This window comes from Oncorhynchus gorbuscha, linkage group LG06, assembly GCF_021184085.1.
Source record: "Oncorhynchus gorbuscha isolate QuinsamMale2020 ecotype Even-year linkage group LG06, OgorEven_v1.0, whole genome shotgun sequence".
Taxonomy (NCBI): domain Eukaryota; kingdom Metazoa; phylum Chordata; class Actinopteri; order Salmoniformes; family Salmonidae; genus Oncorhynchus; species Oncorhynchus gorbuscha.
In genome coordinates, this window is record NC_060178.1 from 94,529,508 (window position 1) to 94,557,185 (window position 27,678).

Sequence of the window (27,678 nt, forward strand, 5' to 3'; positions counted from 1 at the left end):
TCAATTACAAGGGAGGAGTGAAAACCCACAGACATTGAAGTCTCTGGAATGAGTGACACCTGTGATAGTGCACCATTTCAGATGCAGATATTGTTTGCCGATGGACCGACCTGTCAAAATTGTCTGTCTATGTACTCAATCACTGCCCAGCGGGGTCTGAGTCACTATACCTGGAGTCCAACACAGAGTCCTTTATACTTGAGTCCCAAGTCACTTGGCAGTGCTAAAAGCTGCGGTCCAACAATCTTTAAAGTAATTCTTCATCAGGTAGAAAGCTAAGTAAGGTTAGACTGCTAGTACAGTAATTATGTAACATTTGCTGTTGTAGCTAGCATGTTGAATCATGCAAGAGAGAGAGAGACAGACAAAGTCATCACTGGTTGAGTCATGAATGTTGTGACTTAAGTCCTAGTCAAAATGCCTCCGTTTAAAAGATTATTTCCATAAGGGAAAACATTTATTTAGTAAAACAATGTTCTATTTATTCACTCATCTTGGATGCATGTCATAGTAGTTCTATAGGGAGCAAACCAACTGAAATAAGACAGGGTAAATATCAATCAAATCCAATTTATTGCAACCTCCCTGGGCAGAATACTGCAACAGATGTTCTCAAAAGACGAGTATTCAGAGGTTATTGATTATGTGCTTCACAACTTTGTGTCACTCAGCCAGCCATAGCTATGGAAACACAAATTCCCTAGAATAACACTAGTGCCTTCACCCCAAAAAGGCTGGGATTAGGACCCAGTCCTGATGGAAAAACAGCATGACTGGACTTCACTGTAAAGTAAACCCAACAGGCTGTGGTTCTAGAGGGGGGTGGAGACGATGGTGGGTAGCTCCCCAACAGGCGGAGGGTTGTACTTCTCCACTCTCATCAGTCGACGTAGGATGTCGTCTCTGTCCTTTGGCCAGGTGTAGACTAGAGTGTTCTGGAGCCAGGCAGGAACATGGCACTGAGACAGACAGAAGACTTGTTTATACCTGGTTCTAACATGCAGCCTTTGTCCTGATCTTGTCCGCATTCTGATTGTGCCCACATTTTTAGATAGGTGTAGACGATTAAAAGAAGCATCTGATTGTGATCAGATCTTCCTGCCCACCTCTAGAGGTAGTCAGGCACGCATTGTGTCTGGATATTGTACAATTGTAAACAGATCTGAACAGTGAACCCATTTAAATCATAATTTCCCACCTTCTAATACCATTGACCGCTGTCACCATTGACTTGTTGCATCAATGTGTCTTAAAATAAATCATACATATTAATTTGAAACAATAACTGTCATATCATTTGCATACAGGGAGGGACCAGGAAATCTGGTCACAATGCAGACAGTGGACAGAAAAGACATATTAATAGCATGTGTGGACACATCTGAAAAAGTGGGTACAATCGTTTTGCTGAGGGTGGGAGGGATCATAGTAATGGCTGGAATGGAGTAAATGGAATGCTATCAAACACATAGAATTCATGTGTTTGATAGCATTCATTCCGTTCCAGCCATTACTATGAGCCCGGCCTCCCCAGTTAAGGTGCCACCAACCTCCAGTGGTGTTAGCGCAAGGTATAAATGGGCTAGAGGGGGAGAGGCTGCTGGAAAGAGGCCATTGATCTTACTGAATTCCGTAAATAAGAGCTATTGTCTTTCAGTTTCCTAGTAAAGTGTTTTAGTGCTTAAAAAAAAAGTCCAATACCTTTTTAGCTCCTGGAAACAGTATGGGAATGAATCTGAAGTTCTGGCATCCATTCTGAATGAACTCATTCTGCAGCTGTAACATAGTCACACTTTCATATCCCTTTCTAGAAGTGAAGCATGAAATCGATGAAAACGTTATTTTTGATAGATTATCTTTAGGTTTCTTTATGGACTGCCATAAGCTCACCTGCTTATAGATATAGACTGTGTGTAACATCCTCTCGTCTTTCTCCATATAGATATTAGCCCCCGTTACAGTCTCATGATACTTGGGACTGATAACAATGATGATAAGGTAATATTTCTGAGAAGGTAAAGATAGAAAGGATTAGCCCTCAGCCCAGGCCACTTCATGTTGACACATGCTAACTTGACTTCATGACTTCATTTGTGATGTAACATAGCATTGATTAAAAGGTTAAGAAGCATTTCTACCATCTTGTCAAAGACATCTGAGGTTGAATCAGCCATTTTACCTCGTTGATGTATTTTTCCATGAAGTCAATGGCGCTAATACTTATGAGCTGCTGCTCAAATACATCCACCTGAAACCATACAGGAAGAGAAACAGCACTAATGTACGACTATATCAGTAAATGGGAAATTCTTTGATTCTGAACTGTAAAAAGTAACCTTACACTAGTGTCAAAGCCGTTGTGACGCAGCAGGGAAACAAAGTTCATGGTCTCTTTAAAATGGTTGTCGCTGTCTCTCTCATAGGTGACAAAGACCTTTCCTAAAATAAACAAATAACATGTTACTCAATAGCACTGTGTGCTGTTAAATAGCACACAGTAAGGACCAACAGAAACAAGTGTGTAATCACTCGTATTTGTATAATAGCACAAACATTTGACATGTTTGTCATTTAGCAGATGCTCCTATCCAGAGCGACTTAGAGTTAGTCACGTTCATCTTAAGGTAGCTAGGTGAGACAACCACATATCACAATCATAGTAAGTAAAAATGTTCCTTAATAAAGTGACTATCTGCAAAGTCAGTGCTAGTAAGAAGACAACAAATTCCATGTTGATACTATTGGCAGTTTTGGTCTACCATACTCTGTACAGCACTTACTTTGCTCCAATGACAGCTGTGTACTACTCCCTGGTCTGTCACTTTGTCTGTGTTGGGGGACAAAGCTCTCACTGTGATGGGAGAGACAAGCCAAATCATAGTGCCAGTCAAGAACTTGATAATGTAACTTACATTAAGCGAAATTTATATTTACATTTTTGTCATTTAGCAGATGCTCTTGTCCAGAGCCACTTACAGTAGTGAGTGGATTCATTTTTGTACTTTTTCCCCATACTGGTCCCCGTGGGAATCAAACCCACAACCCTGGTGTTATAAGTGCCATGCTCTAACTGAGCCAATACTTCATTTATCTCTCGTGGGGAAATTGTCCAGGCAATCATTGGCCTTTTAGATAGGAGTTCCCACTTTCTGTTTGGTTGCTTGGAACCCTTGTCTATTGGTCTGTACTAAACCATTACCTATGATGTGTGTTCACCAGTGGAGGCTGGTGGGAGGTGCTATGGGAGGACAGGATCATTGTAATGGATGGAATAGAATGAGTAAAACGTGTGGTTTCCATATGTTTGATGTGTTTGATACCGTTCCATTAATTACATTCTTTACAATGAGCCAGTCCTCCTGTAGCTCCACCCACCAGCCTCCTGTGGTGTCCACCTTATAGCTAACGCTGTGTTACGGCCTGTACTGTTTGTGTACGACTTCAGTGGCATGCAGAGTCCGGAACCGAAAACGTTATTATTAAAAGAAGCACATGCCTGTTCCAATGGAAATAGAGTATATTACATGTAATTGACAAAATTAGATTGTCAGAACTCTTCTCTGTCGAAGAATTTACAGTATGCATTCCTTAAATCATCCTCTTCAAATGGCTTGATATTGTTGCAGATGTCATCGTTTACACAAGACAGTTTTTAAAATGTAACCAAGGAAGTAAAACATTGAGGGGAAGTTGTAACATCAGAGCCCGTCCAACATTTCCTCATCTCCCACTCCTTCTAATGCGACCTTCCCCGATGCTTCTCCCTCTTTTTCCACTGCCCCGCTACAACGTTTCGTCATCTCCTTCTAATGCGACCTTCCCTGATGCTTCTCCCTCTTTTTCCCCTGCCCCACTACAACGTGTCCTCATCTCCCACCCCACTCCTTCTAGTACCACCTTCCCTGATGCTTCTCCCTCTTTTTCCCCTGCCCCGCTACAACGTTTCCTCATCTCCCACTCCTTCTAGTACCACCTTCCCTGATGCTTCTCCCTCTTTTTCCCCAGCCCCGCTACAAAATGTCTTCCTGCAGGCAGTCACTGAGTTGGAGTTCTTAAAGGAGCTACTTAAACTTGACCCCCACAAAAAAACTTCTGGGTCAGATGGTTTAGACCTTTTCATCTTTAAGGTTGTTGCCCCCATCATCGCCAAGCCCGTCTCCTTTCTGGGGAGGTTCCCTTTGCTTAGAAGGCAGCCAGTTTGTCCTTTATTTAAAGGGGGAGATCAAGCTGATCCTAACTGTCATAGGCCTATTTCTATTTTGCCCTATTTATCAAAAGTATTGGAAAAACTTGTCAATAATCAACTGACCGGTTTTCTTGATGTCTATAGTATTCTCTCTGGTATGCAATCTGGTTTCCACTCAGGTTATGGATGTGTCACTGCAACCTTAAAAGGTCCTCAATGATGTCACCATTGCTCTTGATTCCAAGCAATATTGTGCTGCTGTTGTTATTGACTTGGCCAAAGCTTTTGATACGGTAGACTATTCCATTCTTGTGGGCCGGCTAAGGAGCATTGGTGTCTCTGAGGGGTCTTTGGCCTGGTTTGCTAACTACCTCTCTGAGTGCAGTGTATAAAGTCAGAATATCTGCTGCCTCAGCCACTGCCTGTCACCAAGGCTCGATCCTAGGCCCCACGCCCTTCTCAATTTACATCAACAACATAGCTCAGACAGTAGGAAGCTCTCTCATCCATTTATACACAGATGATATACATACGGTTTTATACTTAGCTGGCCCATCTCTAGATGTTGTGTTAAATGCTCTACAACAAAGCTTTCTTAGTGTCCAACAAGCTTCCTCTGCCCTTAACATTGTTCTGAACACCTCCAAAACAAAGGTCATGTGGTTTGGTAAGAAGAATGCCCCTCTCCCCACAAGTGTGATTACTACCTCTGAGGGTCTAGAGCTTGAGGTAGTCACCTCAAACAAGTACTTGGGAGTATGGCTAGATGGTGCACTGTACATCACTCAGGATATATCAAAGCTGCAGGCTAAAGTTAAATCTCTTTCACTTCAGCTACAAAACTAACCCTGATTCAGATGACCATCCTACCCATACTAGATTACAGAGACATAATTTATAGATCGGCAGGTAAGGGTGCTCTCGAGCGGCTAGATGTTCTTTACCATTCGTCCATCAGATTTGCCACCTTTGCTCCTTGTAGGAGACATCACTGCACTCTATACTCCTTTGTAAACTGGTCATCTCTGTAAACCCACCGCAAGACCCACTGGTTGATGCTTATTTATAAAACCCTCTTAGACCTCACTCCCCCCTACCTGAGTTATCTACTGCAGCCCTCATACAACACCCGTTCTGCCAGTCACATTCTGTTAAAGGTCCCCATAGCACACACATCCCTGGGTCGCTTCTCTTTTCAGTTTGCTGCAGCTAGTGACTGGAACGAGCTGCAACAAACACACAAACTGGACAGTTTTATCTCAATCTCTTCATTCAAAGACTCAATCATGGACACTCTTGACAGTTGTGGCTGCTTTATGTGATGTATTGTTGTCTCTACCTTCTTGCCTTTTGTGCTGTCGTCTGTGCCCAATAATGTTTGTACCATGTTTTGTGCTGTCGTCTGTGCCCAATAATGTTTGTACCATGTTTTGTGCTGTCGTCTGTGCCCAATAATGTTTGTACCATGTTTTGTGCGGTCGTCTGTGCCCAATAATGTTTGTACCATGTTTTGTGCTGTCGTCTGTGCCCAATAATGTTTGTACCATGTTTTGTGCTGTCGTCTGTGCCCAATAATATTTGTAATGTTTGTGCTGTCGTCTGTGCCCAATAATGTTTGTACCATGTTTTGTGCTGTCGTCTGTGCCCAATAATGTTTGTACCATGTTTTGTGCTGTCGTCTGTGCCCAATAATGTCTGTACCATGTTTTGTGCTGTCGTCTGTGCCCAATAATGTCTGTACCATGTTTTGTGCTGTCGTCTATGCCCAATAATGTCTGTACCATGTTTTGTGCTGTCGTCTGTGCCCAATAATGTCTGTACCATGTTTTGTGCTGTCGTCTATGCCCAATAATGTTTGTACCATGTTTTGTGCTGTCGTCTGTGCCCAATAATGTTTGTACCATGTTTTGTGCTGTCGTCTGTGCCCAATAATGTCTGTACCATGTTTTGTGCTGTCGTCTATGCCCAATAATGTTTGTACCATGTTTTGTGCTGTCGTCTGTGCCCAATAATGTTTGTACCATGTTTTGTGCTGTCGTCTGTGCCCAATAATGTCTGTACCATGTTTTGTGCTGTCGTCTATGCCCAATAATGTTTGTACCATGTTTTGTGCTGTCGTCTGTGCCCAATAATGTTTGTACCATGTTTTGTGCTGTCGTCTGTGCCCAATAATGTCTGTACCATGTTTTGTGCTGTCGTCTATGCCCAATAATGTTTGTACCATGTTTTGTGCTGTCGTCTGTGCCCAATAATGTTTGTACCATGTTTTGTGCTGTCGTCTGTGCCCAATAATGTTTGTACCATGTTTTGTGCTGTCGTCTGTGCCCAATAATGTCTGTACCATGTTTTGTGCTGTCGTCTATGCCCAATAATGTTTGTACCATGTTTTGTGCTGTCGTCTGTGCCCAATAATGTTTGTACCATGTTTTGTGCTGTCGTCTGTGCCCAATAATGTTTGTACCATGTTTTGTGCTGTCGTCTGTGCCCAATAATGTTTGTACCATGTTTTGTGCTGCTACCATGTTTTTTTTATGTTATGTTGCTATCATGTTGTGTTGTCATGTGTTGCTGCCTTGCTATATTTATATTGTATTCGTTGTATTTATTTTTAATCCCAGGCCCCCGTCCCCGCAGGCCTTTTGGTAGGCCTTCATTGTAAAAATAAATGTAAAAGATGGGTTAGTTAGACAACTCACCTTTGAGTGGTGCCAGCTGCATCTTGATGTCTGCAGTGGTCCGGACCTGATATGACACCAATATATATTTATTTATTTCTTTTTTTTAAATAGTACCAGTCAAAAGTTTGGACACACCTACTCATTCAAGGGTTTTTACATTGTAGAATAATAGTGAAGACAAACTATGAAATAACATCACAATATATTTTATATCTGACATTATTCAAAGTAGCCTCCCTTTGCCTTGATGACAGCTTTGCACACCATTTGCATTCTCTCAATCAGCTTCATGAGGTAGTCACCTGGAATGCATTTCAATTAACCGGTGTGCCCTGTTAAAAGTTAATTTGTGGAATTTCTTTGCTTCTTAATACGTTTGAGCCAATCAGTTGTGTTGTGACAAGGTATGGGTTGTATACAGAAGATAAATCAAATCAAAGTTTGTCACGTGCGCTGAATACAACAGGTGTAGTAGACCTTACAGTGAAATGCTTACTTACAGGTTCTAACCAATAGTGCGGAGAAAAACATGTGTGTGTGTGTTGGTAAGTAAAGAAATAAAACAACAATAAAAATACATTTGAAAATAAGAGTAGCAAGGCTATATACAGACACCGGTTAGTCAGGCTTATTGAGGTAGTATGTACATGAATGTATTGTTAAAGTGACTATGCATATAAGATAAACAGAGAGTAGCAGCAGCGTAAAAAATAGCTCTATTTGGTAAAAACCAAGTCCATATTATGGCATGAACAGCTGAATTAAGCAAAGAGAAACAACAGTCCATCATTAGTTTAAGACATGATGGTCAGTCAATCAGGAACATTTCAAGAACGTTGAAAGTATCTTCAAGTGCAGTCGTAAAAACACATCAAGCGCTATGATGAAACGGTCTCTCATGAGGACCCCCACAGGAAAGACCCAGAGTTACCTCTGCTGCAGAAGATAAGTTAATTAGTTACCAGCCTTAGAAATTGCATATAAAAGTTAGACAACTGTTCAGGGAAGACCGTCTACAATCAGGACTTCATGGTCGAATTGCTGTAAAGAAACCACTACCACAGGACACCAATAATAAGAATCGACTTGCTTGTGCCAAGAAACACGAGCAATGGACAATATCAGACCAAAGGAATGGACAGTCTGAGTCCAAAGTTTTGGTTCCAACTGCTGTGTCTTTGTGAGATGCAGAGTAGATGATCTCCGCATGTGTGGTTCCCACCATGAAGCATGGAGAAGGTGGTGTGATGGTGCTTTGCTGGTGACACTGTCTGATTGATTTAGAATTCAAGGCACACTTCACCAGCATGGCTACCACAGCATTCTGCAGCGATACACCATCCCATCTGGTTTGCGCTTATTGAGAAAATAATTTGTTTTTCAACAGGACAGTGACTCAAAACACACCTCCAGGCTGTGTAAGGGCTATTTGACCAAGGAGAGTGATGGAGTTTTGCATCAGATGACCTGGCCTCCACCGCAGAGTGAAGGAAAAGCCACCAACAAGTGCTCAGCATATGTGGGAACTCCTTAAACTGTTGGAAAAGCATTCCAGGTGAAGTTGGTTGAGAGAATGTGATGAGTGTTGCACAGCTGTCGTCAAGGCAAAGGGTGGCTACTTTGAACAATCTAAAATATTTTGATTTGATTTAACACTTTTTTGGTTGCTACATGATTCCATATGTGTTATTTCACAGTTTTGATGTCTTCACTATTATTCTACAATGTAGAAAATAGTAAATATAAAGATATTATTGTTGCTCCGTAATAATTTGTTATATTTAGATTTTTTCTCCTTAAAACTGCATTGTTGGTTAAGGGCTTCTAAGTAAGCATTTCACTGTAATGTCTACACCTGTTGTATTCGGCGCATGTGACAAATACAATTTCATATTGACCAGTGGAGGCTCATCAATAGTAAAAATAAAGAAAAACCCTTGAATGAGTAGGTGTCTAAACTTTTGATTGGTACTCTTTTTTTTTACATAAATGCTTACACACACACACACACACACACACACACACACACACACACACACACACACACACACACACACACACACTAACAAATACATACAAAGAGTATCATTTTAATTGTCATTAGCTAGGTTTCCATCCAATTGATGACAAACTTCCATGGGAATACTCTAAAACCCACATAAAACAGCATTTCCCCACCAGTGTTTCCATCAAATTGACTTGTTTGCGGATAAAAGGCTGTGCGTGATGACGTAGTGCACATGAGAGTAACTTTTGCAGTTCAATTCCCATGTACCGAATAAAGTACAAGTTAAATAGGTTTCCATCGCATTTTCAACTCTACTAATGGTTTTGTCACAATTTTTGGCAGGTTATATAGCGAATGTGCACACTCTGGTCTTGGCACACGCACTCTAGGCAACAACTCGCAGATACAGTGCAGGTATGGACTACATAATGAGATTATTATGGGCAAAAGAGCAAGGTTATTGTTATTTGTCAAACGGCAGGAAAGCGTCGATGAGCTTGTCACCAGAACATATTTTAATGGAAAGGAGAATCAAGCTCATCACCTAGCACCTTCACCACCCTGTGAAGTTCATCATAATTGATTTAATCTGTAGCGGGGAGTCGTAGTGGGAGGACCACACACCATGTCAACGCGTGACTCCAAGTTTACTTCGATATGTGCAAATATAGATCTAATAGCCATCATAAGGCGCCTCCATCACTATTTCTCGCATTATACATTTTTACAGACTCAAAAAGATCCCACCTTGTCTAGCGTATTTCGTTTTGTTGACATTTGGAAAGTTTACCGTCAAATGTTCTGTTTCCATCAGGCCTGTCATGACATTTTTATCTGACATGTACTTTAATCACGTGAAAAAAGGTTGGATGGGAACCTGTTTATAGACAGAATATGTTGCTGCATGCACTGTGGATGATCTAACATTTTAGGTAGACGGGTTAAAGAGGTATTTTTTAAGCCTAGAGATGTGCGCTATTTAGAGAATGAATGGGCAAGACATCAGGGTATGGTAGTAGGTGCCAGGCGCACTGGTTTGTGTCAAGAACTGCAACACTGCTGTTTTTTTTAAGCTCAACAGTTTCCCGTGTGTATCAAGAATGGTCCACCACCCAAAGGACATCCAGCCAACTTGACACAACTGTGGGACGCACTGGAGTCAACACGGGTCAGCATTCCTGTGGAATACTTTAGACACCTTGCAGCGTCCATGGCCCGACGAATTGAAGCTGTTCAGAGGGCGAAAGGGGGGTGCAACTCAATATACTAAATATAGTTTTACATACACACCCACCCCCCTATATGACTGGGACTGGAACTCACCATAGTAGGGTGGACGGTAACTTGGCCTTGGAACGAGCTGTAGGACAGGGCCCATTCCGAGCCCCTGTGCAGGGCACTGTGCACAGCAGACCGGGCCCTGAGTTGGGTAGGGGTACGGGGGAAGGAAAGGGTAGCGGAGAGCAGCCTCTGGTGGGCAGGAGAGCAGAGAGTACGGCTGCTCCAGGCTACTGATGCTGGGGCTGTATCGCCCAGGGAATGAGTGGTGGGATTTACCCTGGTCATGATAGCCCTCCTCTACTGGGCAACTGGCAAAGTCTGCACAGTGTGGGTATGAGTAGGATGGCAGGCTGTCTGGGTATGGCCCTCCAGTGCGTCCGTCGCTGCTGTTGGCAAAGCTGGATTTCAGCCAGGCGTACCTCTGGTGGTCCAGGGCACTCAGACACATCTCTTCCTGTCCGGGGTAGGGTGTCTGGGGGCTGTAGCCAGCACATAGTCCCTGGGGTGGCCAGTTTGGGCTGGATCTTGATGGTGGTTCTTCTTGGCTGCCGTGTGGCTCTCTATTGGCCATCCTGCTCTGGTTGAGGACTTCTGGATAATTGAGTTGACTATGGGGCCTTAAGTGTAGGGCACTAGATATGGATACGTCACTCATTGTCTCATCATTCTCCTCACACTGACTGTGACTGTCCAGCAGGGGAGGGAGTCTACAGAGAGTGAAGAGACAAGTCAGCCAACAGTGTATAACCTGGAACAGGGATGGGCCACTTCGATCGGGGTGGGGACCACAAAATCTGAACTCATCATGAGGGGCCGCAGTGGTTCACATGTCTGCGTTCCCACATGAATATAGAGCTGGCCCTAAGTTACATTTTGTTGCCCCCCCATCCCTACCTTGCGGGCAAAACATTTTACTGGCTTCCCTCTTGACAGCAGAGAGAATAAAAGTTTGGAGTTAATTTCCTGTAATTCTACTCATTTTGCCATGAGGCGGAGAGAAGATTTGTCAATTTATACCGCAACTCATTTCCTATATAATTCAGTGAATGACAGCTCTCAAATACAGTGCCTTCAGTTAGTATTCATACCTATTGACTTATTCCACATGTTGTGTTACAGCCTGAATTCAAAATGAATTAAATTGACTGAGTCAATACTTATTATTTAGGCTTGCCATAACAAAAGGGGTTAAATATACTGAACAAATGATTTTTAAATGCAACTTGCACCATTTAACGATTTTACTGAGTTACAGTTTGGAAATCAGTCACTTGAAATAAATAAATTAGGCTCTAATCTATGGATTTCACATGACAGGGCAGGGGTGCAGTCAGTTGGGAAACAGGCCCACCCAATCAGAACTAGTTTTTCTCCACAAAAAGGTTTTATTACAGACAAAAATATGCCTCAGTTTCATCAGCTGTCTGGGTGGCTGGTCTCAGACGATCCCGCAGGTGAAGAAGCCAGATGTGGAGGTCCTGGGCTGGCATGGTTACACGTGGTCGTGAAGCCGGTTGGACATACTGACAAATTCTCTAAAATGACATTGGAGGCTTATGGTAGAGAAATGAACATTCAATCGTGAGGTTGACAGCTCTGGTGGCCATTCCTGCAGTCATTCCAGCAGTCAGCATGCCAATTGCACGCTCTCTCAAAACTTGAGACATCTGTGGCATTGTGTTGTGTGACAAAACTGCACATCTTAGAGTTGCCTTTTGTCCCCAGCTCAAAAACACCTGTGTAATGATCATGCTGTTTAATCAGCTTATAATATGATATGCCACGTCTGTCCGGTGGATGGATCATCTTGGCAAAGGAGAAATGCTCACTCACAGGGATGTAAACAAATTTGTGCACAAAATGAGAGAAATAATATTTATGTGTATGGAACATGTCTGGGATATTTTATTTCAGCTCATGAAATCAACACTTTACATGTTGTGTTATGTTTTTGTTCAGTTAACTTATTGACTTGACATTTCAGCTTGACATTTTTTATGAATTTGTGAAAATGACAACAAATGTAATTCTACTTTCACATTATGGGCTAGTGACAAAATCTAAATTGAATACATTTTAAATTCAGTCTGTAACACAACAACATGTGGAAAAGGTCAAGAGGCGTGAATACTTTCTGAAGGCACTGTGAGAGGTATATGGTGATCTTTATCATCATCAACCGAGTAACTCCCACACAACTGTTCAAAGCCTTTGTCTGCACTGAAATTAATAGAAGCCATTTTGCTACAGTAAGCAACGTGTCGTGCGAGCTTCTGAGGCGATTACCTTGGAGATGCACTTTGCAGAGAGGGTAACATCGTTCACTTATTCCAAGGACACCAAAGGATTTCACAAACCTGTCATTAAAATTATTACTGAGACCCCAGCGCAAGAGTTACAGGTCAAACCACAAACAGACTCAAAACAAAAGTGTCTAGGCAACAGGTTTTACAATGCACGCTTGGATATGCAGAACAATATCTTCAGGCTACTGGAGTATCTGGTAAGGCACAGGAATACCTACTTTTCACATCTAGTTTTGTAGCTCAGGAAAAATAATAGCTAAGAAAAAGTTTATGTGTGAAGTGACTTCTACCTAGGAATATGCTTAGCATTGACTATGAGTATGAATGCTGCATAAATATGACTCGTTTTTTCTGATGTATTAACTTTGACCACATCAGCCTAAAACTGGCACAAAACAAAGGCAATGTAAAGGAGAAAAACAACTAGATGTTATGCAGTCAAAGAAAGCGAACTTACCTTAGGAATGATTCAAGGTAGGAATGATTCAAGGTAGGAATGACAGGTTATGACTCTGTCATGAAAAATGCACGTTTTACTTCTCTTTTTACCAAACTCTACATAACAATTTACATTCCTAACCGGATGAAATCTCTATTAAGTTCCGACGAGCGCACTGTGCCTTTCGAGACAACCGACTATACAGGAACAGCCCCGTCCGAGCTACCGAGGTAGACCTTCCTTTCTCTCAAGCCCCGCCCATCCCGCGTTGGACGTCAAATAAGAGTGGGAAACATATTTGAGATACCAAAACAACACATAACTACATTGTAGGAGCTATTTATCATATTTTGTCTAATATCTATTTAATTCCCAATATTTGCATATGAATACAAACGATGTAGAGTTCAGTTTGCATGTCTGTAGACATACATATAAGATATTGAGGTTTAGACAGTCCATTTTAAAATCAGCACACAAGCTACAAATGTGCTTTACTGCAGGGCCGGCCCATACAGCACTCTGCCATGGCTTGGATGGGCAGTCGGGGAAAAGCTGTGTTTATATGACGAAGTGTATAGAACTTTATGTGACATTGACAAACTTGAAAGATGGATTATGAAGAAATCACTCTGCCATTTCCTGTTGGTACAATTTTAAAAGTTCGCCTAATTTCATTTTGTTGCAAAACAAAATAAGTGCAAAGAATCTTTGTACCATCTAAACCGCTGTGAAATGTATTTTCAATAACCAAAAATATTGTATTTTTTACTTTTTGAAACTGGTGTACAAAACCGAAAGTAAAATACACAAAACGGGAAGCATAAAAATAGTGCACATAGAACAGACTTCATAGACTTGCTTTCAATGCGAATGCTTTCAATGCGAATGACAAATCTATGACTCATATATTTATATGTGCATTTGGTCAGGCCGCCCAAAAAGTTGCATATTGCAGCTTTAACATTGATGTTGAACTGTAAAGATCTTTGACTGAAGATCATTGTGGCATTGTACTCAGCTCAACTCATAATCTGATTTGAAAGAGCTCCAGCTGGTTGCAACCTGGACTCAGTGGTAGACGTAACATAGTAAATGGATTCCCGTGACAGTCAAATTAGTATGATATGTTACATTTGGTATTGTACATGCACTATATATACAAAAGGTTTGTGGACACCCCTTCAAATTAGGGGATTTGGCCATTTCAGCCACACAGTCATGCAATCTCCATAGACAAACATTGGCAGTATAATGGCCTTACTAAAGAGCTCAGTGACTTTCAACATGGCACCGTCATAGGATTCCACCTTTCCAACAAGTCAGTTCGTCAAATGTCAGCCCTGCTAGTGCAGCCCTGGTCCTATAAGTGCACCAAAAATCCTTACATTTCCCTCCCTAACTATAACATTTTCTGACAAGATAGAACAGCCAAAGGGGGCGGAGTTAGCCTGCAGAGTTCTGTCAGACCTATAACTATCCTACCCTGCCATTCTAAGGTCTTCAAAAGCCAAATTAACAAACAGATCACCGACCATTTCGAATCCCACCGTACCTTATTTTTATTTCTTTTTATTTTATTACACCTTTATTTAACCAGGTAGGCAAGTTGAGAACAAGTTCTCATTTACAATTGCGACCTGGCCAAGATAAAGCAAAGCAGTTCGACAAATACAATGACACAGAGTTACACATGGAGTAAAACAAACATACAGTCAATAATACAGTATAAACAAGTCTATATACGATGTGAGCAAATTAGGTGAGAAGGGAGGTAAAGGCAAAAAAGGCCATGGTGGCAAAGTAAATACAATATAGCAAGTAAAACACTGGAATGGTAGTTTTGCAATGGAAGAATGTGCAAAGTAGAAATAAAAATAATGGGATGCAAAGGAGCAAAATTAATTAATTAATTAAATACAGTTGGAAAAGAGGTAGTTGTTTGGGCTAAATTATAGGTGGGCTATGTACAGGTGCAGTAATCTGTAAGATGCTCTGACAGTTGGTGCTTAAAGCTAGTGAGGGAGATAAGTGTTTCCAGTTTCAGAGATTTTTGCAGTTCGTTCCAGTCACTGGCAGCAGAGAACTGGAAGGAGAGGCGGCCAAAGAAAGAATTGGTTTTGGGGGTGACTAGAGAGATATACCTGCTGGAGCGTGTGCTACAGGTGGGAGATGCTATGGTGACCAGCGAGCTGAGATAAGGGGGGACTTTACCTAGCAGGGTCTTGTAGATGACATGGAGCCAGTGGGTTTGGCGACGAGTATGAAGCCCTCGCAAGCCAACGAGAGCGTACAGGTCGCAATGGTGGGTAGTATATGGGGCTTTGGTGACAAAATGGATTGCACTGTGATAGACTGCATCCAATTTGTTGACTAGGGTATTGGAGGCTATTTTGTAAATGACATCGCCAAAGTCGAGGATTGGTAGGATGGTCAGTTTTACAAGGGTATGTTTGGCAGCATGAGTGAAGGATGCTTTGTTGCGAAATAGGAAGCCAATTCTAGATTTAACTTTGGATTGGAGATGTTTGATATGGGTCTGGAAGGAGAGTTTACAGTCTAACCAGACACCTAAGTATTTGTAGTTGTCCACGTATTCTAAGTCAGAGCCGTCCAGAGTAGTGATGTTGGACAGGCGGGTAGGTGCAGGTAGCGATCGGTTGAAGAGCATGCATTTAGTTTTACTTGTATTTAAGAGCAATTGGAGGCCACGGAAGGAGAGTTTTATGGCATTGAAGCTTGCCTGGAGGGTTGTTAACACAGTGTCCAAAGAAGGGCGGGAAGTATACAGAATGGTGTCGTCTGTGTAGAGGTGGATCAGGGACTCACCAGCAGCAAGAGCGACCTCATTGATGTATACAGAGAAGAGAGTCAGTCCAAGAATTGAACCCTGTGGCACCCCCATAGAGACTGCCAGAGGTCCGGACAGCAGACCCTCCGATTTGACACACTGAACTCTATCAGAGAAGTAGTTGGTGAACCAGGCGAGGCAATCATTTGAGAAACCAAGGCTGTCGAGTCTGCCGATGAGGATGTGGTGGTTGACAGAGTCGAAAGCCTTGGCCAGATCAATGAATACGGCTGCACAGTAATGTTTCTTATCGATGGCGGTTAAGATATCGTTTAGGACCTTGAGCGTGGCTGAGGTGCACCCATGACCAGCTCTGCAACCAGATTGCATAGCAGAGAAGGTATGGTGAGATTCGAAATGGTCGGTAATCTGTTTGTTGACTTGGCTTTCGAAGACCTTAGAAAGGCATGGTAGGATAGATATAGGTCTGTAGCAGTTTGGGTCAAGAGTGTCCCCCCCTTTGAAGAGGGGGATGACAGCAGCTGCTTTCCAATCTTTGGGAATCTCAGACGACACGAAAGAGAGGTTGAACAGGCTAGTAATAGGGGTGGCAACAATTTCGGCAGGTAATTTTAGAAAGAAAGGGTCCAGATTGTCTAGCCCGGCTGATTTGTAGGGGTCCAGATTTTTCAGCTCTTTCAGAACATCAGCTGAATGGATTTGGGAGAAGGAGAAATGGGGAAGGCTTGGGCGAGTTGCTGTTGGGGGTGCAGTGCTGTTGACAGGGGTAGGAGTAGCCAGGTGGAAAGCATGGCCAGCCGTAGAAAAATGCTTATTGAAATTCTCAATTATGGTGGATTTATCAGTGGTGACAGTGTTTCCTATCTTCAGTGCAGTGGGCAGCTGGGCGGAGGTGTTCTTATTCTCCATGGACTTTACAGTGTCCCAGAACTTTTTTGAGTTATTGTTGCAGGAAGCAAATTTCTGCTTGAAAAACTAGCCTTGGCTTTTCTAACTGCCTGTGTATAACGGTTTCACGGGGGCGGTTCGATGCTAATGCAGAACGCCATAGGATGTTTTTGTGTTGGTTAAGGGCAGTCAGGTCTGGGGAGAACCAAGGGCTGTATCTGTTCCTGGTTCTAAATTTCTTGAATGGGGCATGTTTATTTAAGATGGTTAGGAAGGCATTTAAAAAAAATATCCAGGCATCCTCTACTGACCGGATGAGATCAATATCCTTCCAGGATACCCCGGCCAGGTCGATTAGAAAGGCCTGCTCGCTGAAGTGTTTCAGGGAGCGTTTTACAGTGATGAGTGGAGGTCGTTTGACCGCTGACCCATTACGGATGCCGGCAATGTGGCAGTGATCGCTGAGATCTTGGTTGAAGACAGCAGAGGTGTATTTAGAGGGGAAGTTGGTTAGGATGATATCTATGAGGGTGCCCGTGTTTAAGGCTTTGGGGGGGGGGTACCTGGTAGGTTCATTGATAATTTGTGTGAGATTGAGGGCATCAAGTTTAGATTGTAGGATGGCTGGGGTGTTAAGCATGTTCCAGTTTAGGTCGCCTAGCAGCACGAGCTCTGAAGATAGATGGGGGGCAATCAGTTCACATATGCTGTCCAGAGCACAGCTGGGGGCAGAGGGTGGTCTATAGCAGGCGGAAACGGTTAGAGACTTGTTTTTAGAGAGGTGGATTTTTAAAAGTAGAAGTTCAAATTGTTTGGGTACAGACCTGGATAGTAGGACAGAACTCTGCAGGCTATCTTTGCAGTAGATTGCAACACCGCCCCCTTTGGCAGTTCTATCTTGTCTGAAAATGTTGTAATTTGGAATTAATTTCTGAATTTTTGGTGGTCTTCCTAAGCCAGGATTCAGACACAGCTAGAACATCCGGGTTGGCAGAGTGTGCTAAAGCAGTGAATAGAACAAACTTAGGGAGGAGGCTTCTAAGGTTAACATGCATGAAACCAAGGCTATTACGGTTACAGAAGTCATCAAAAGAGAGCACCTGGGGAATAGGAGTGGAGCTAGGCACTGCAGGGCCTGGATTCACCGCTACATCGACAGAGGAACATAGGAGGAGAAGAATAAGGGTACGGCTAAAAGCAATAAGAATTGGTCGTCTAGAACGTCTGGAACAGAGAGTAAAAGGAGGTTTCTGGGGGCGATAAAATAGCATCAAGGTATAATGTACAGACAAAGGTATGGTAGGATGTGAATACAGTGGAGGTAAACCTAGGTATTGAGTGATGAAGAGAGAGATATTGTCTCTAGAAACATCATTGAAACCAGGAGATGTCATTGCATGTGTGGGTGGTGGAACTAATAAATTGGATAAGGTATAGTGAGCAGGACTAGAGGCTCTACAGTGAAATAAGCCAATAAACACTAACCAGAACAGCAATGGACAAGACATAGACATTAAGGAGAGGCATCCTTAGTCGAGTGATCAAAAGGGTCCAGTGAGTGGAGTGGTTGGTTTGGGGGTCATGGCGATTTAGACAGATAGCCAGGACATCGGTAGCAAGCTAGCATAGGATGGAGGTCTGTTGTTAGCCACCTCTTGCGTTCCGTCAGTACAGTGAATTATAAGTGAAATAATGTCTGTAAACAATTGCTGGAAAAATTACTTGTGTCATACACAAAGTAGATGTCCTAACTGACTTGCCAAAACTATAGATTGTTAACAAGAAATTTGTGGAGTGGTTGATAAAGGAGTTAATTACTCCAACCAAAGTGTATGTAAACTTCCGACTTCAACTGTAAGTTCCCACAGTTGACACTGCACGTCAGAGCAAAAACCAAGCCATGAGGTCAAAGGAATTGCCTGTAGAGCTCCAAGACAAGATTGTGTCATGGCACTGATCCGGGGAAGAGTACCAAAAAATGTCTGCTGTATTGAAGCTCACCAAGAACACAGGGGCCTCCATCATTCTTAAATGGAAGAAGTTTGGAACCACCAAGACTCTACCTAGACTGCAGCGCCAGCTGTGCCACCAGAGACTCTGGGTTCACGCCCAGGCTCTGTCGTAACCGGCCGCGACCGGGAGGTCCGTGGGGCGACGCACAATTGGCCTAGCGTCGTCCAGGTTAGGGAGGGTTTGGCCGGTAGGGAAATCCTTGTCTCATCGCGCACCAGCGACTCCTGTGGCGGGGCTGGCCGGGCGCAGTGCACGCTAACCAAGGTTGCCAGGTGCACGGTGTTTCCTCCGACACATTGGTGCGGCTGGCTTCCGGCACTGTGTTAAGAAGCAGTGCGGCTTGGTTGGGTTGTGTATCGGAGGACGCATGACTTTCAACCTTCGTCTCTCCTGAGCCCGTACGAGAGTTGTAGCGATGTGACAAGATAGTAGCTACTAAAACAATTGGATAGCACGAAATTGCAGAGAAAAGGGGGTAAAAAAATTAATATATATTTTTAAAGACTCTACCGAGAGCTGTCAGCCCAGCCAAACTGAGCAATCAAGGGAGAAGGGCCTTGGCCAGGGAGGTGACCAAAAACCTGATGGTCACTCTGAACAACTTCCAGAATTCCTCTGTGGAGATGCGAGAACCTTCCAGAAGGACAACCATCTCTAAAGCACCACCAATCTGGCCTTCATGGTAGAGTGGCCAGATGGAAAGCCACTCCTCAGTAAAAAGCACATGACAGCCTGCTTGGAGTTTGTCAAGAGGCACCTAAAGGACTCTCATACCATGAGAAATAAGATTCTCTGGTCTGATGAAACCAAGATTGAACTCTTTGGCCTGAATGCCAAGCGTCACGTCTGGTGGAAACCTGGCACCATCCCTACGGTGATGCATGGTGGTGGCAGTATCGTGCTGCGGGGATGTTTTTCAGGGACTGGGAGACTAGTCAGGATCGAGGGAAAGGAGCCAAGTACAGAGAGATCCTTGATGAAAACCTTCTCTAAGAGCGCTCAGAACCTCAGACTGGGGCGAAGGTTTACCTTCCAACAGGCCAACGACCTTAAGCACACAGCCAAGACAACACAGGAGTGGCTTCGGGACAAATGTCAATGTCCTTGAGTGGCCCAGCCAGAGCTCAGACTTGAACCCAAACTAACATCTCTGGAGAGAACTGAAAATAGCTGTGCAGCGATGCTCTCCATTCAACCTGACAGAGCTTGAAAGGATCTGCAGAGAATGGGAGAAACCCCCTAAATACAGGTGTGCCAAGCGTGTAGGGTCAAACCCAGGAAGACTCGAGGCTGTAATTGCTGCCAAAGGTGCTTCAACAAAGTACTGAGTAAACGGTCCGAATACTTGTGATTTCAGTTTTTTTTTTAAATACATTTGCAATAATTTATAAAAATCAGTTTTTACTTCATTTCATTTGATGATTGATGAGTAAAAAAACTATTTAATCAATTTTAGAATAAGGCTAACGTAAAAAAAATGGAAAAAGTCAAGGGGGCTGAATTACTTTCTAAATGCACTATATATACATACATATATTGGACACCTACTCATTCAAGGGTTTTTCTTTATTTTGACTATTTTCTAGATTGTAGACATCAACACGATGAACTATGAAATAACACATATGGAATCATGTAGTAACAAAAAAAGTGTTAAACCAATATATTTTAGATTCTTCAAAGTAGCCACCCCATCTCAATTGGGTTGAGGTCGGATGATTGTGGAGGCCAGGTCATCTGATGCAGCACTCCATCACTCTACCTCTTGGTCAAATAGCCTTTTCTGGTTAATTGTGCCTTTGAATTCTAAATAAACCACTAACAGTGTCACCAGCAAACACCTCCATACCATCACACCTCCTCCTCCATGCTTCACGGGGGGAACCACACATGCGGAGACACGGCTGTTGGATCCAAAAATCTGAAATTTGGACTCATCAGACCAAAGGACAGATTTCCACCGGTTTTATGTCCATTACTCATGTTTTTTGGCAAGTCTTATTATTATTATTATTGGTGTCCTTTAGTAGTGGTTTCTTTACAGAAAGAAACCTTTGACCATGAAGGCCTGATTCACACAGTTTCCTCTGAACAGTTGATGTTGAGATGTGTCTGTTATTTGAACTCTGAATCATTTATTTCCTGTGGTGATTCTCATGAGAGCCAGTTTCGTCATAGCGATTGATGGTTTTTGGAACTGCACTTGAAGAAACTTTCAAAGTTCTTGAAATGTTCCTGATGGACTGACCTTCATGTCTTAAAGTAATAATTGACTGTTGTTTTTCTTTGCCATAATATGGACTTGGTATTTTACCAAATAGGGCTATCTTATATATACCACCCCTACCTTGTCACAACTGATTGGCTCAAATGCATTAAGAAGGAGCGGCAGAGTAGCCTGTGTTGGACTAGTAACCGGAAGGTTGCAAGTTCAAATCCCCGAGCTGACAAGGTACAAATCTGTTGTTCTGCCCCTGAACAGGCAGTTAACCCACTGTTCCTAGGCTGTCATTGAAAATAAGAATTTGTTCTTAACTGACTTGCCTAGTTAAATAAAGGTAAAGTAAGAAAGGAATTCGACAAATGAATTTAACAAGACACACCTGTTAAGAGAAATGCTTAAAGTGACTACGTCATGGAGCTGCTTGAGAGAATGCCAATATTTTCCAAAGTTTAAGGCCAAGGGTGGCTACTTTGAAGAATCTCAAATATAAACTATAATTTGTTTAACAGTTTTTTAGGGTACTACATGATTCCATATGTGTTATTTCAGTTGTCTTCGCTATTCTACAATGTAGAAAATAAAGAAAACCTCTTGACCGGTACTGTATACACGCACACACACAAATAGATTATATTTTCACCAGCTGAGCTTTGCACCCGTGTCAGTATACCGAACTGTGTCACAAATCACAAATTGGCTGTTAAGGGACCGTTTTCGATGCCATATCAAAAGCCAACCCCATTGTGGTACAGAGCTTCCCGTCTTCCTCATCTCTCGTACTGTTTAGATACTACGGTCTTCCAGATTTCAGTCAGACCACGAAGGTGATGCTACGAATTGTTTACCTGCACATCCTTTATCATGAACATTGGTTGACACCAAGTGTTCTTAGGGCCAATCTGGACTCAGAACATTTTATATTGTTCTGTATGTAAATTCGAGACTCTCCTTTTAGTATAAGCTACATATTCATTTGTCGATGTCCATCACCCATTTCGTATGATGTGTTAAGATGTACAATTCATATGTTACGGATTTGGAAGTAATACAATATTGTAATGACCCGACTATGTTAAGAATTCGCAAGACGTAGAATATGTTACCAATTTTCAAAATGTATGATATGATTCGAATTTGTTGTGGGTAACGTTACCTAGGTGGCTAACATTATTTAGCTGGCTAACGTTACCTAGGTGGCTAACATTATTTAGCTGGCTAACGTTTTCTATGCTAGGGTTAGGAGTTGGGTTAAAGGGTTGCAGTTAAGGTTAGGGAAAGGGTTAGCTAACAACATGCTAAGTAGTTGCAAATTAGCTAAAAAGTAACTAATTAACTAAAATGCTAAACTTGTCCATGATTAGAGTTTAACACGCAACCTTTAGGTTGCTAGACGTTCGCGTTATGCCCAACCAACCTCCCTCCGTTTTTGCCTTAATAAGAAACCTTCCGTCTTATTTAACCATACCAAACTGTAACACATTTTTACTAATTTGAGTGTCCCGGATTTACATGTACTATGTCTTTGAGACCAGGGCAGGCGTGCATGATGGCAATGATAAAACAGCAACAATGTATATCCTTATTTGGTCCTGTTAGACATCTGTTTCCTTGTCAAACTCTACTCACCTCCCTTTTCATCATTCCATCAACTTTGCTCTCTTCCTTTCCATCATAGTCTTTTCAGTGTCTAGTATATCATGCCAGGCGGTTCTGGATCTTTCCATTGGTGGTGTCAGAGTACTCACTAGTTACCACAGCCACACATTTACAATGCCTGCCTATTTCTACAATTTCTCTTCTTAAAGTTTGATTTTCAACCTAACATTAAACCCTAACCACACTGGTAACCTTATGCCTAACCTTAAATTAAGACCATAAAGCTCATTTATGTTTTCATTCATTTTTACGATATAGCTGAGCCACGAAGTCAAAATTGGCTATCTAGTGGAAAGCCCACCTACCTATCTTGTCACCTGTGATCCCAGTTGAGCCTTTAGTACTGGTGTTTGATGGATCTGAACCATATGTGTGAATCCTTTCCCTAATGTATTTAATACTATAGTTTTTATAGGGATATGGAATATTTGACATTGTTATAGCATCTATTTCAATTGATTGGTCAATGATCATACAGTACCAGTTAGATACAACTCAAAAATGACTTGTCCATCATACAGAACCTATCTATACGGACTGTAGTTATGGCAACATACTACAACCAATCCAATCGCGCCATACATCTGACAGTAATCTCCTTAACTCATGGTCGCTGTCCTTAAAGCACCATTAAATGCGGATTGAAGGCATGGAAACTTTGAACGTTAACCCAGACTCATGTGGTTTTACCATCGCCTAAATTTTACTTTTCAAAATTGTACTTTGTATGGAATGATAACGTTTTGAAACAATATATATCGTTTAATTAGAGATTGACTATGGTATTCCGAGTAGATTACCGCTTTCTCGGCGTGTTTTACGCACTGGATTTGAAAGGCATAATAATCGGTTAGGCGCCACCCGTTATTTCACTAAAGATTAAGGACCAAAATACTGGCCTGGTATGTTATCTCTGAGATTGTTGTGTTTTTACGCACTGGGACTGGGCTATGAGAAGCTTGTGCGTGGACAGGATGACAATCCGGATACGGGAGCCCGGTTCCTATGCCGAGCCATGACCATTGGCGCTGACACTTGTTTGGTCCCCGTAGTTCGCGAACCAAACACGGCGGCTCAGGAGGAAGTGTTGAGGAACACAGTCATGCAGCTCCGTGAAACGGTTCTCCAACAGAAAGAGACGATAGTCAACCAACTTGGGACCATAAACGAGCTTACCACCAAGCTCTCCCTCTGCGAGTCAGCCTCCGAGGAAGGGAGTATGAAAGTGGTGGATCTTGGAGTAAAAACAAAAATAATCAGAACACAATGGGAGATTTACCCAGAGATCCCAATGATACAATCGACAACCTCGGTAAAACCATGCAGAGTCTGAAGGACCGACTGGAGAACCTAGAGGTAAGACACGGGACAGTAACCATAAATTACTCTATGGTTCCTAAATCATGGAAAGGGAGTGCTGAAAATGATTGTCACCAGTGTGATTTAAATACATCTGAAATAGGTCTAATGTTTAAAATTGTTGCACCTTGCATGATTGTCTGGTTATTAAGTAATTGAGTCCAAAGTGAACACCTGTTGCTGTGGTCAACTTTGTGGCCATTAAATTTGCTCCCATTTTGGCCTGTGGCCTATAATATTCTATTTCTGTACCCTGAATGGATTAGCCTTTTATCTCCTTTACCTTCCAGTGATTAAGTTCCCTATGTCACCTTACTCAACAAATGCATCAGCTCTTAATAAAAGCAGCTCATTCAAATGACCACAGATATAATGTGTTTCTTGGGATATTTAGGTCTCTTGCAGAGCTGTTTCATTCCAGATCGAAACACAAGTTCAGTAAATCCAATCCTAGCTTGTGTAGTACCATCTGTTAGTTTAGAGCTTCCTGAACCACAGGTAATCCCCATTAGGCCATGCAGTAAAAGTACATTGGGAAACAAACGCATGACGGTATCAAGCTAAACCACACAGTAGATGGTGTTTAAGCTCATTATGCATTAACAGGCTTTGGAAACTGGTGAGACAATTGGAGAGACCCAATGTTCTCCATGAGTTACAATAAGGGGCCAGAGTCATGTGGCCAGGAAAACTCCTGGGCCTTCTGATAATATACTAGCCTACACACAGTGTAGCCTATTTCCACTCAGCCAATGATCTTTGAAAATTACACACATTAAATAGGTGACAAACATAAGAGACGGGAAGCAGCACATCTCAGACCTCAATACAAATTGACCTGAATTCTATCAACCTCCACAGACTGTCTGCGTTAACCTCCACTAATTGTTTGTGACTATAATGTATTGTCTCCACTTATTTAATTGTCTAATGACATCTCCATCTTGTCCCCGCAGCAGCAGCAGCAGAGAGCAAACATGTCGGGAGCGTGGTTCCCCAGTGAGCTGCGAGACCTTCTGCAGCACAGGCTGGGAGACCTGGAAAAACAGCTGCTCAGTAAGGTCAACAACCTGGAGGAAGAGAAGTCTCTGCTCTACAACGAGACCACAGCCCACAGGCAGAAGACAGAGAGCACCCTCAACTCCCTGCTGACCAGGATCAATGAGCTGGAGAAAGGTAAATCACTGGAAAAGGAAAGATATGACAGACGCATACTCACGTACACACAAACATATGTCTGTGTACACAATCCGATTACAGTAGTACACAACTGCAGCACAAACCGGGAGATTCACACATTGTAAACACAATGAGTCATTCATTCTATCAACTATCCCACTAACTGACCCAATCACTGCCACTCACATACTGTACCCCACTGCAGTAAACAACTGAGGCTTTAAATCAAATCTGACAAATGTTGGCTTATCATTTTGTTCTCATAATTTGTGTATAAGTATAGAGGTGACTTCATAGACAACTCTCCCATTATTCTCTCTGTAGGTGGCAGTGGGTTCAAGTCCCCCGAGCAGTTTAAGCTGGTCCTCCCCCAGCGTACTAACTACCTGTACGGCCGCATGGCCAAGAGCCTTCCTGAGATGTACTCTTTCACTCTGTGCATGTGGCTGCGGTCCAGCGCCGGCCCTGGCATAGGCACCCCCTTCTCCTATGGGGTGCCAGGACAGGCCAATGAGATTGTCCTCATGGAGTGGGGCAACAACCCCATAGAGCTGCTCATCAATGACAAGGTAAGGGCACTCTAAATGACTCAGTGATTCTCAGTATCGCTGATCTGTGGGAGAGCCTACCGTTATTGACAGGAGTCTTTGTTTTAAATTAGATCTGGCTTTAATGAGGTTGCTGGTTTTTAGTTTTTTACCAGCTTTACCAAATCCTAACCTTCCTCAATCTAATGTGTATTTCTCCTTTCTGTTAGTAAGCATCTGTACCTACCTTACACTCCTCTCCTATGTTACCTGTCCAGGTGGCTCAGCTGCCTCTATCAGTGCGTGATGGGAGGTGGCAACACATCTGTATCACCTGGACCACCAGGGATGGTCTGTGGGAAGCATACCAGGATGGTCAGAAGCTGGGGGCAGGGGATAACCTGGCCCCCTGGCACCGCATAAAGCCTGGAGGAGCCATCATACTGGGGCAGGAACAGGTGAGTCTGCTGACTAGCGCCCATTATCTGTAGGATACACAATTACATATTTGTATGGGAAATATTTAGCCTATTTTACTCTTGGTTTACAAAAGCACATCAGGTTTTCAGATTTGAATGGTACAGGTTCTTAGCCATGGCCATGAGTACTGAGCTATAGGCTCTAGAGTGTAGACCAAATTTGAAAAGCCCCATCGCTAACAAAAATCCTAAAGATCAGTTACATGAGAAAATAAATTAACTTTTTTTTTTTTAGAGCTTATAAAGTAGAGACCAGATGGGTCAAGTGTGTCTGGCTCAGCCTGGCGGTCCACACAGTGATATGTTGTTTTTAACGAGGCCTGTTGTTTATGGCCTCAACAGGACATGGTGGGCGGGCGCTTTGACGCCACACAGGCCTTTGTGGGTGAGCTGAGCCAGGTTAACATCTGGGACAAGGTCCTGAAGCCAGCCGACATCCTTACCATGGCCAACTGTTCCTCCTACACCCCCGGGAACGTGGTGTCCTGGCTGGACAGTGATGTGGAGGTGTTTGGAGGGGGAGCAGCCAAATTGCCTCTAGAGATATGCCAGGATTGGCTGTCTGAGACTGAGTCTTAGGATGGATGTCTGTCTGTGGCGTGTTGAGAATCATGTTCTCAATCTTGACGCCTACTGTACCTGCTACGTGTAATGCTGGTCATGTTTCGTTTGTCTGTGTAAGGAAAGGCTGATTTACCTAATTCCAGATGATTCTACTACACACACATTGGCAAACAGACTTAATGACACTGGATATGGCATGTGAGGCTGGTTTAGGCATGCGTGTGGCATGGGAGGTGTAAGGTGCACAGATTAGCCGTCCCACGAATGATGGAGTAATTTACGTCCCAGGCCACAAACTGTAACCTACATCCTAGGACTTACATACAGTAATCTACATCTCCTGATGGAAGTCATTAAAGCCTTTTCCACCTTGAGTGGAGAGCAGTTTTAGGGGAACATCCAATCAAACATCAGCCAGGTGACCGCTATGTTGAAGGTTTTCAATAACCTTTTGCAGAGATGAGGGACTAGTTTTGATCTTTGAGTTAGTTAATATTCCATAGTTATGTGTGGAAATCTGTGTTCTTGTGGCATCATGTCTGTTGTACTATAATGTTAAGGTTTCATTATCCATTATTACCCATACTGTTTTCAATACCCCAAGTCCACCTCAATGCCTGCAGCAGTATATGTTGTCTCAACTGTTCCGTAATTATCCTCTTGTCGTTAGGGACACGGTGGTTTGTTTAGGCCTACAATGTCTGTGCAGTGGTAGTTTTCCAGAACAAACAAAGCATTGTTACTGTTAAATGTGTACATATCATTTTTCAAGCAAGATAAGAACCATTCATTATGTATGATATGAACAATACATTCATGTGTACGAGTGTCTCTTTCCATGAAAAATGTTCAGTGTGTAAAGTTATTTAATTGAGATACTTTTGATTTTGCTCAAGAGACAATGCTTACTTTTCATGTGGCCTTTTGAAGATGTTCCAGATGCTCTTTACTATGTTAACTATTGCCAAATTAAAAAGAATGTGGAAAATTAAAAAAGGACAAATAAAACACTATTGAAAAGCAGTCTGTTTAAATAGTGGTTAAATTGCATAGATCAGTAGCTTTAACCAAGGCAGCAT

General features: G+C 42.6%; 2 protein-coding genes across 4 annotated transcripts; one reads left to right on the forward strand and one right to left on the reverse strand.

Annotated features, from left to right (window-relative positions):
* Positions 1–550: 550 nt before the first annotated feature.
* Positions 551–13,159, reverse strand: LOC124038575 (E3 ubiquitin ligase TRAF3IP2-like). Its single transcript, XM_046354616.1, has 10 exons — positions 12,917–13,159; positions 12,440–12,510; positions 10,196–10,860; positions 6,883–6,928; positions 2,781–2,851; positions 2,342–2,439; positions 2,180–2,248; positions 1,891–2,007; positions 1,702–1,776; positions 551–959 (listed from the first exon to the last, which is right to left on the reverse strand). The coding sequence occupies exons 2-10, from the start codon at positions 12,469–12,471 to the stop codon at positions 813–815; spliced, it is 1,320 nt and encodes a 439-aa protein (XP_046210572.1). The 5' UTR covers positions 12,472–12,510; positions 12,917–13,159; the 3' UTR covers positions 551–812.
* LOC124038577 (neuronal pentraxin-2-like) lies at positions 12,402–27,616 on the forward strand. Of its 3 annotated transcripts, none has more exons than XM_046354621.1 (5): positions 12,402–12,656; positions 24,807–25,026; positions 25,354–25,598; positions 25,835–26,014; positions 26,378–27,616. In XM_046354621.1, exons 1-5 carry the CDS (start codon positions 12,447–12,449, stop codon positions 26,612–26,614), a joined length of 1,092 nt encoding a protein of 363 aa, XP_046210577.1. In that variant the 5' UTR covers positions 12,402–12,446; the 3' UTR covers positions 26,615–27,616. The 3 variants fall into 3 exon arrangements, with proteins under 3 accessions (XP_046210577.1, XP_046210579.1, XP_046210578.1); XM_046354623.1 differs by lacking the exon at positions 12,402–12,656 and adding an exon at positions 21,413–21,433; XM_046354622.1 differs by lacking the exon at positions 12,402–12,656 and adding an exon at positions 22,850–23,847.
* The last annotated feature ends 62 nt before the right edge of the window (positions 27,617–27,678 follow it).